Here is a 10534-nt window from a genome sequence, read left to right as displayed (position 1 = left end):
AGACGTGTGCTGGAAAGCCTGAATCATACCCACTGCCCCAAACTACTTTAACACAGAGACAGCTAAAACACTCCAGTAATGTTAAAAAAAAAAAAAAAAGCATTTTCCACTCACCGAAATAAATCTGCTCAGTTGTGACCTGAGGCCACCTAGCAAACGTTTCTGAGGTTTATACTGGTGAAAGCAGGATTGCATGGATTTTGCTTGCAGCGTCGCCGGCTGCAGTTCCTGCCCTGGCAGCAGAGGTGGCGTCACATCTGTGTTTCAGGTCATCAAGTGCTGCAGCAACAGCCGCACGTCAGCTCTCCGCACAGAGAGTGGGTGTTACAGCACAGAAACAGGGTGTTTCTGGGATCTTTTTTCTGAGTCAGCTCCTGAGCAGATTTAGCCGGGCCCACCCTGTGCATGCTCCCAGCACAAGGCACAGGCCCTTGCCATGAGTCCACGTTGTTACGGCCCACGCAGTGTTTCTCAGCTTCCCAGCACCACCCCGCGGCCAGGGCAGCCCACGGCACCGCTCGGGACTCAGGATTGACCCTTCCAAACCAGGCCCCGTCCTGCTGGCTGGATGGGATGTATTTACCACACTGGGCTTTAGTGAGGGAATTGACACCTTCTGCAGTCACAGCAGCAACAGGGCAGAAATCAGAACTTTGGAACATTTGTTACCAGGTAACATACATATATGAGCAATTTTGGGCTAAGACACCCCTGGGGTTGGTGCTCTCTGTGGCAGCATGTAAATAAAACCTGGTGCAGCAAGACCCAAAGTGGGGTTTAGTCACTGTGCAGGAAGAACAGGAGAGCAAGCTGTGAAAGCTGTCGCAGAAGGGACAAGCAATGTCATAGAATGGTTTAGGTTGGAAGGGACCTTAAAGCCCATCTAGTTCCAACCCCCTGCCATGGGCAGGGACACCCTCCACTAGACCACGTTGCCCAAAGCCCCATCCAGCCTGGCCTTGAACACTGCCAGGGATCCAGGGGCAGCCACAGCTTCTCTGGGCAACCTGTGCCAGGGCCTCACCACCCTCACAGGGAAGAATTTCTTCCTTATGTCCACTCTAAATCTCCCCTCTTTTAGTTTAAACCCATTACCCCTTGTCCTGTCACTCCCCACCCTTGTAAACAGCCCTTCCCTATCTTTCCTGTAGCCCTTTTAGGTAGTGGAAGGTGCTATAAGGTCTCCCTGGAGCCTTCTCTTCCCCAGGCTGAACAACCCCAACTCTCTCAGCCTGTCTTCACAGGAGAGGTGCTCCAGCCCTCTGATCATCATATCAGGCAGATAGAGCCATGAGCAGCTCCGCTGCACATGCCCACACCTGTGAAGCCTCCCAGCCACTGGCACTGGAAGAAAGAAGGTTGTACAGGACAAACAAGACTCCACAGCAAGCACTCCTCCAGTGGCATAGCACTGTTCTCACATGCTGGTTCTCCCCAGAAAGATGTCTTGGCATTTCTCAGCTAAAAGTAAGCGTTTATTTTTTCCTGTACTGCAGAAGCAAGAGTTCACACTCTCAAAGCACTCACAGCATTAAGGGAAAAGCTGGTTAGCCTGAACAAAGTGTTTCCTGCTGCACATTTGAGGTCAGAGGCAGGATGATCCCATGAAGGAAGCGAAGTGGGGACAAAGAGCCCCCACAGAAGCCCTGACCACAGGCTCAGCAAGGACTAAGGACCAAGTTCCAGTCTACCAGGTAAAGCAGAGTAACTCTGCATGGAGTGACTTTAAACTGAGCTAGCATGTAGGTACTCCCTTCAGCCTCACAGCAAGGGCAGAGCAAAGGATTCAACTCAGCATTCCCACATCCCAGGTCGAAGTCCCACCACTCACAGGGCATGCAGGAAAGTCAGGAAATGGAACAATTACCATGGTGTATAACCTCCCTCCAAACCATTAATGACTGCAGGCAGTTTATTGACAGAACCAGAGGCAACTGCAGAGGACTGTAGCATTTAATTCTCTAGCAGTCACTACAGGAATGGCTAACTGGGCTGCTGTCTTGAGTCACAAGGACAGTTGGTTCTGAAACTCTTCTGAAAGCCAGGCACCGGCACAGGTCAGACAGCAATTCTAAGAAACACTGTCACAGCTTCAGACTGTTGGAGGGTAAGAACACTGCGAGGTCCAGTCAGTTACCACACATGGTACCACCAGAATGCCCAAACTGCTTCCCCAGCTGTCAGCCCTTCTCCCAGAGCAGCTGCCAGAGGAGGACAAACAGACAAGCCACTGTCAGCTCTGCCACGCTGGGAACTGCAGCCTTTGCCACAGGCACCAACTGACACCCCTACTTGTCCTTGGATTGACCGAAAGTTTATCCACCCAACAGCTAAGATGCCCCCTGATTTTCCCCAAGTTCTGTGTGTCCAGGGGAGTTTAACTCTGGTTTTAAAAGCACATGTGTTGCTCAAGTAGCAATAACCTGGAAAAGAACATACAAGCCTTTTTACATGGAAACTTTTATTCTCATGGAGATCTGTACATTCAAGTCGCACATACTTTTGATGGAGCTGGAGCACGGAGTCACAACAACAGCCTGGTCTGTTTGAACAGTTAAGAGTTTATGCCTCAAAAGTAGCCAGGAAACTTGTGACTATTTCCTTCAACTTAGCTTCTGTCTGGTCAGAAATCTTCCCTTCAGTCCTGTTGAAAGAGTTTAATTAAACTTCTGACACAGGAATAGATATATGGTCACTCCCTGACTAAGGCAAAGGAAAGCTTTACAATGAACTGATTTCTAACAAAATGAACATAAATTATTATTAATACATTAACACATTTCTGTTTGAAGCATGAAGCTATACCACTGAAACTAACGTAACATCCCTTCTCCTCAAAAAGTTAGACTTGTTTAAGAACTAGGGTTTGTCAACAAATACTTTCCAAACAGCTGTACGTAGTTCAACAAGGCTCTTACCTTCTGTGGAGCAACGCCCCAGGGATGGGAGGCACGTGATTTGACCCATGGCACAAGTTAGGACCAGTTTACAGACTACGGACATACTCAATCCCCAACAGCCCACCCAGCAGCAGGGAAGCAGCACTTAATCCACAGTACTGTAACAGCTTAAAGCTGTCAAAAATATGGGAACTGCCTAGATTTAAGTGATTTTAATATCAGATTAGAGGAGAGCTATGCAAGTAGATTCATTTTAAGCATCAAGTAAAAACTGGAGAACAGCAGTACAAGGACAGCAGGAAGGCTGACGGAACCTCCAGTTCTGGTAGGGGCAGCATGAGGCTCTAGGATCCACTAAATTAACAGTTCAGTGACCATTATCTCCACTCCAGCTGTCAAGTCAGTATCCCAATGAAGTAAGATAAATCATAATACCTGATAGTGGAGAGCAGGGCCTGGTGCTGGCTCAGTACATGAGCAAGGAAAGCACTCTCAAATTTAGTGATTTTGCTGGGCTCCAGCTTGTCCAAATGACCTCTTACACCAGCATAGATGACTGCAACCTGTTCCTCTATAGCCATGGGAACTGCAGGAAAGAAAGCATTCATGCTTGCAGGACACACCAGGACCACAGAGTCCTTCTTTGAAGATCAACTGCACATATACAACATGATTCAAGTCCACAGTATGGACATGGTAAATGCTGCCACAAAGACCAACCTCATCAGCACAAGAGATTAAGGGGAAATGCAGACTTGTTGCGTCCAAGACACTCACCATACTGTCCTTGTTTGAGGAGCTCTGTCAGACGTACACCCCGGTTCAGCAGCTGTTGTGTGGCAGCATCCAGATCAGACCCAAACTGAGCAAAGGCAGCTACTTCACGATACTGAGCCAATTCCAGCTTCATGGTACCTGCCACCTACCACACAAGACACAGGTCGTACTCCATTTGACCAGTTTTCAAACAAGTCTAGTAGTTTGACGGTTACCTACAGCTGCCAGTAGTCACAAGTCAGCCTCCCCTTGCATACCAGTCAAGTTAATCTCAATATTCTGACAGATGACAACATGCATTTCTAAAAATCCCACTGTCTGCCTGGCCTTTTAACAAGAGCATGCTATTCCTCCCTAAAATTGGCACAGCTGATATTAAACCTCTCTAATGCCATATCCAGATTAAAAGAAGCATGGGGTTAAGAGAGCATTCTCTATTTCTAGTTACATCCATACTCAGCATACTGAAACTCAACAGTCCTACATCTTTATGCAGAAACTGCTTTCCTATCTCCCTCTCTCTCAGTAGGCAGTGGAAGTATTAGAGATCCCCAAAGTTTGTTCTTTTATAATTTCATAACACTAAGGAATGCAACACTTCATTCCCTCTCTGAGTGAAATGGTTTGTAAAGCCTACACACAGCTCCTCTCTAGTGAGGGGAGGAGCAGCAGTTCCATGCTCACCTGCTTCATAGCCCTGGTCTGAGCAGCAGAACCTACACGGGACACAGACAGACCAACATTGATGGCTGGACGGATACCTTTGTAGAACAACTCAGTTTCCAAGAAGATCTGTAGGAGAAAATTGTCTTATTACCTTGCTCAGAAGCCTGGCAGTCTCCTCAGAGACCTGCCAGTAAGTTACACAGAAGTACTGGCATGTGAAGATGTCCTACCTGTCCATCAGTGATGGAGATTACATTGGTTGGAATGTAAGCAGACACATCACCAGCCTGAGTTTCGATGACAGGCAAGGCAGTCAGAGAGCCACCTCCAAAGGAATCATTCATTTTGGCTGCTCTCTCCAGCAGGCGAGAGTGCAGGTAGAACACATCACCTGGATAGGCTTCACGACCAGGTGGACGACGCAGCAGCAGAGACATCTGACGATAGGCAACAGCCTGTGTGGCATAAAGAAAGCTTTCAGACTTCAGTAGCTCATTTAAAATTTTGAATTTCTAAACCTGCGGTAATCTTACAGCTACAAACACCAGTGCTAGACTATGAGGCCTATAAACAATGTTTCCTGACCTGTTTGGATAAGTCATCATAGATGATTAAGGCATGTTTGCCATTGTCTCTGAAGTATTCCCCCATGGAGCAGCCCGAATAGGGAGCCAAATACTGAAGGGGTGCCGCATCGGATGCTGTGGCAGACACCACAATAGTGTACTTCATGGCATCTGGAAAGAATTGGAGACACACACTGAATGTATTACCTCATCATGCCCGCAATCAGCAAATACAACATGCTTGTGAAGTACTAGTTGCAGAACCAAACCCAGGCAGCATCACTACATTGTTACAGGAAACACTGTACTAGATCAACAAATCTGCTAGCTCAACTAATTCAAGAAGTTTCAAGAGCAAGTTCATAGCACCTAGCATCTAACACTTGCAGACTTCTTTCCCATTTAAAATGAAGATTAAACTTTCACTAAGAAGCACTTTGGTTCTAGAAATAACTCAGCCTGAAAGCCTGTGATTTCCTGGCTTCTGCAAGAAGATACTATCCTTTGTTTCAGTCCCAAACAAATTATTGTCATTAAAATGGGAGGGGGGCTGTCCTGCTAGACATAATGGTATGACTCTGCTTGACCACCAGGCAAGAGGTAAGGCAACTGATCTCTTGCAAGCTCTGTTACGTATGCAGCCTTAGTGAATGAGATCACTGTTTCTGAGAAGAAAGTAAACTCTATGTTCGGGCAGTAAATTCTTTCCACTAAACTTGCAGCTGCCATTCACACTGACTTGCATGCATATGAAACAAATGCCAAGTCCACAAATACTTGTAGGATATCGCTTGTAATCAGGCCTGCCTGACTGCCAAGAGGAAGCTCTCTGAACTCTGTTAAAAAAAACACAAACAAAACACAGAGGGTGACTTTGCCCGAAGAAACTCAGCAGTTTTGGGGCCTCATACTAGTCTTCTAGTGCAATGTAGCAATTTTTTTTTTCCCCTATTACTTAGAAAGATAGATTGTCCAAAAAAGCAAGTATCTCACTCATCTAATACGAAAATTCTGTCCACACTCACAGCTAGGAGAGTTCATAGTAGTAATCAGCATTATAATGAGAACAGGATGTCACTAGTTGCCAGGCTCAGCTGTCTTCAGAAATCTGTACCTGCATCAGTGAGCCTCTTCACCAGCTGAGCAACAGTAGATCTCTTCTGGCCAATTGCAACATAGATACAGTACAGCTTCTTTTTCTCATCTGTTCCATCATTAAATCGTTTCTGGTTGATTATTGTGTCAATTGCAATTGAAGTTTTCCTGTGTAGCACAGAAGTTGGTAAGTTAAGCTGCCTACAGTTCTCCCAACCTCTACACGGTCCTGCGTTCAGGGGAGCACAGAGTACTCGTGTCTGTCTACCAAAACATTTTTAGCTTGGGCATTTAACTTACCCAGTCTGCCTGTCACCAATGATCAGCTCACGCTGGCCACGGCCGATTGGCACCAAGCTGTCCACAGCCTTAATACCTGTCTGCATAGGTTCACGCACAGATATTCTGGGAATGATCCCAGGGGCCTTTAAGCCAACTCTTCTACGTGTCTTAGATGTAATAGGACCCTTCAAAGAAAGGAAAACAACCTGTTGCAGTCTGTATCACACAGATACAAGCGGAGGCAGTAAGCACCCAGTTACGCTTACCTTCCCATCAATTGGATTGCCCAGGGCATCTACAACACGGCCCAGCAGCTCTTCCCCAACTGGAACATCCACAATGGCACCAGTCCTCTTCACAACATCCCCCTCCTTGATCAGTCTGTCGTTACCAAACACGACAACACCAACATTGTCGGGCTCCAAATTCAAGGACATACCCTAGGACAGAGATCACATTATCCTGAGAAAATCTGTGCCTACATTTACAAAATTTTGACAGTTTAATACGGATACTATTATTCTACATTATAGAAGATCCAGCATCGTCTATGTCAATCTTATTTGCAACAATAGTCAATGTTCTGCTTTCATGTATAATGCATGTAGGTTATTCCATACTAGTGAGAGAACCTGCCTAAGCCTTCAGCTTCCTACATAATTAATTGTACTTGCAGAAGTCTAGCATTAAGTCATTTATCTCTCCAAAAAGAACAGAAAGGATAAGGTTCAAACACATTTCTCTCCTGCCTAGGAACTGGCCAAGGGAAAAGCACTGGCTTCTTCTCTAAGGCAAGTAAGGTCATTAAAAATACCAGAAGAGATACTGCAGTAGTCTCGGAACAGTCAGCTTTTTAACTCTAGTCTACTCTTAGGACTATAAGAAGTCAGCAAACTGCACACTGTATGGTAGCACAGAGGCTATTATCCAATAGTAAACAGAAAAGCCAGCCTGAACCCAAAGAAAACAAAATCCAATGCCAGATTTGTTCTTAATACTTCCTAGATGAAGACAGATAAAAGCTCAAATGTTGGCCAAGAACCATATACTAATACTGAAAGCAAAGTATTATAAATTCAAAGAATATTTGCTTTTTGTAGTATTATTTCAACTCGTTACTACACATTAAAGTTGCAATAAAATCTGTAAAAGGCCTACAGGGGTAACTCCAAGCATAGTCTCAGATTCTCCTTGATATATCTTTATATTTCTAGGCTAAACTGCTTTAGTGAAAGCTTACCTTCAGTCCAGAAGAGAATTCAACCATTTCTTCTGCCTGGACATTTCTTAGGCCATACACACGGGCAATACCATCACCAATCGAGAGCACACGGCCAGTCTCCTCAAGTTCAGCAGAGGTGTCAGCTCCCAAAATACGTTCCTCAAGAATAGAGGATACCTCAGCAGTGCCTGGAAAGACATTTCAAACCACATTTAGCACATTAAGGCACCGTATGAACTCAGTAAGCTTGTCTTGAATTCGTGAGCCAAGCTACCCTTTCTCAGGTATAACAACAAGATCTAGCAAGAACACTTCCCTACATATGATGCATAAGATAAATGACAGCTTCTGTATTCACAGACAATAAAAGCAGCTTCAACTCATCACAAGCCAGGTTCAATCAAAACACTGATGGCTGTTTAGTTATCAATTTCCTTCAGGATGTCCTACGCTATTAGCAATCTCTCCCCCTAAAAAGCAATTAGATTAAATAGATTAGACTTAGCTCAGAAGGAACAGACTTGCTAGCTCTGCTTGCAGAGCATTTGCTTAGACTGGAGCCATCAAAATACCCTCTCATCTGATGTGTAATCCAAGGTCCAAATATATTTTAAAGGAACTCAATATATCTAAGGAGCAAGTTGTTCAGTATAAGCTGTAAAAATGTATTCTCCATCTTCCTCAAATTTGCTTGGCAGTGGACCTCCAGCAACTTTTTATTTCCTCAGCTAGGGAACAGTTAATAACACTTTGAAACTGTTGCTTCCTAGTAATACCTTTAGTTACCCTAAACCACTTCAAAAATCATACATGAACCACTACCAAAAATACAGCTATCAGCACCACTGCCTTCTCTAAACACCAAGATCCTGGCAGCAAGAGAATTATACTCAAGGACACAAGGTCAAATCCAGGCAGACCTGGGAAAGTCATCCGTTACTTCATACTGTTACAAACAAGACGGGAAACTAGAATTTGTGGCTTTTTTCATAAAAAAAGGAGGAGAGAATCAAATCCTCGTGAAGCAGGTAAGCTGTCTAAGCCATCTGACATACGAGCACTCCTCTGGTTTGGGCGTAATTTTAACAGTTACTAAAGTGAAACCTCCTGGATGTGACTGTGTAACACAGTTACATACTGTCAGTACATGAATGTCCTCAAGTGTTTTGTCAACTGACACACACACACAGCCCCTTCATGCTCCATACTCAAATTTCTTTTTGTCTGATAGAGCATGTTCTGAAACCGCACTCTTATATGAAGACTTTTCTCAGACTCACCAGTTTTCTGAAAGCATGTTTTGGAGGCATGGATGTTTCTTGTAGCAACAAATGCTGCACCCAGGGTGTTTCTGGAAATCTAAAATAAGTAATTGTTTCAGTAACAGTGAGATTTCCTCAATTATTCAAAAAAAAGAGAGAACACACTGAAATTTCTGTTCATGATCTACACTGAAATTTCTGTTCATGATCTTATATATTTAATGTATCTCAACCATGATCTTATATATTTAATGTGTCTCAATTTTGAGTTGAGCCCCACTCCAATACTCCATTCACAACTGAGTTACAGAATCAAGTCCAGCATTACTAAGCAAGAACAGATAGTAAAGGAGACTGCTCTAAATTACTCGCTGCATTTTTCTGCATTGCCCTGATGTCACCATCACAGCACTGCAGAGCAGCTCCCAAAGCAACACCTTCCCTCGTTTGCCACCTTTGCGCTGAACATCAAAAGCCTGGGGCATAAAGAAATCAGTGCACCCCCTCATGGTTCTGCACAAGGGAGAAACAAGATTTAATCTTCTAAGGGTTGGCCTTTCTAAGAAAAATCTAACTGCAGAATTTCTGAAACATGGCTAGAGTATATACAACAGCAGAAACGGGGAAAAAAATAAATCTGCGATAATAAATGCATTAAAAGATTATTGTAAGCCTGCATCCTAAGCAAAGCTCCCAGTGCAGTCCCATGCAGCCTTAATGCTATTTCGCTGAAAGCTTGGGAAGGCCTCTCCTCCATTCACCTTCACAAGGGACACCGGCCGGGCAAAGATACTGACAGACCTTCACACCCTCGCTCTCCCCACAAACATGGGGGAAAAAATGCCCCCTGGCAAAGCCTCACAACAAAAATCCGTAACTAGACTGAAATCTAGCAGCTTTCACACATTAACCTGAACCCCAGTAGGGCCAATCCGCATCCGCGGGGAAGGACACGCCGTCCCCTAGACCTCCCCACCCCCCCCCCCAAAACCCTAAGATGAGGGCAACCCCACTCCTCAGCTGAGGGTCGGGCCCCGCTGCCACCCAACACTGAGAGAAGCCCCTCACACCCACCCCGCCCCATACTCCCGAGAGCGGGAGGCCGCGGCCCCTCAATGTCACCGCAGCCCCCAAGATGGCGGCGGAGGCAACGGGCCCCCCCACCCCCCGCTCGCCCCAGGAAAGAGGGAAGGCGCTCACCAGACCGGCCTGCCGCGGCAGGGAGCGAGCGAGGGCGGCAGCCACACGGGCGGAGAGCATGATGATGATGGCGGCGGCGGCTCCTCTGGACAAGACTGAAGCAAACAGCAGGCGCTGCCGGCCCCCCGCTCTCTCCACGAAATGGCGGCGGCGCGCTCCGCCTCTTTTGGGGGCGAGGCCACGCCCATAGCGCGGGGCGGGAGGAGAACCGGAAGTGCTTCCGCCACCGCACCTCAGGCGTTCCGCCGCTCTCCCGCTCCCTGCGCCTCTGAGCTATAAGTGACTTTATATTGATAGATAAAATAATTAAAAAATAAACCAACAAAAATAACCCGAGGCTTTTAAAAAAAATACCCTGCTGCGGCAAATGCCCTTGAAATGGCCCTCGGCAGGCGGAAGGGGCGGGGAGCGGCGGCGGGGCGGGACTGGGGGCATGAGGTGGGCAGGGCCGGGCTGTGAGGCGCAGGGGGCCGGGCTGTGAGGCGCGGGGGGCCGGGCTGTGAGGCGCGGAGGGCCGGGCTGTGAGGGCTGCTGTCCAGTCTCGGCCTGGAGACGTGGGACCGG

At 46.4% G+C, this 10534-nt stretch overlaps 1 protein-coding gene across 1 annotated transcript; it reads right to left on the bottom strand.

Annotated features, from left to right (window-relative positions):
- Positions 1–2444: 2444 nt before the first annotated feature.
- ATP5F1A (ATP synthase F1 subunit alpha) lies at positions 2445–10298 on the bottom strand. Its single transcript, XM_054809185.1, has 12 exons — positions 9971–10298; positions 8789–8867; positions 7527–7696; positions 6553–6726; positions 6305–6471; positions 6024–6172; positions 4929–5080; positions 4574–4798; positions 4362–4469; positions 3678–3822; positions 3336–3486; positions 2445–2644 (listed from the first exon to the last, which is right to left on the bottom strand). Exons 1-12 carry the CDS (start codon positions 10028–10030, stop codon positions 2563–2565), a joined length of 1662 nt encoding a protein of 553 aa, XP_054665160.1. The 5' UTR covers positions 10031–10298; the 3' UTR covers positions 2445–2562.
- Positions 10299–10534: the final 236 nt, after the last annotated feature.

The sequence above is a fragment of the Grus americana genome, chromosome Z, assembly GCF_028858705.1.
Source record: "Grus americana isolate bGruAme1 chromosome Z, bGruAme1.mat, whole genome shotgun sequence".
Taxonomy (NCBI): Eukaryota; Metazoa; Chordata; class Aves; order Gruiformes; family Gruidae; genus Grus; species Grus americana.
The sequence above is the reverse complement of the archived record's forward strand: the minus strand, read 5'-3'. Positions and strand labels throughout refer to the sequence as shown.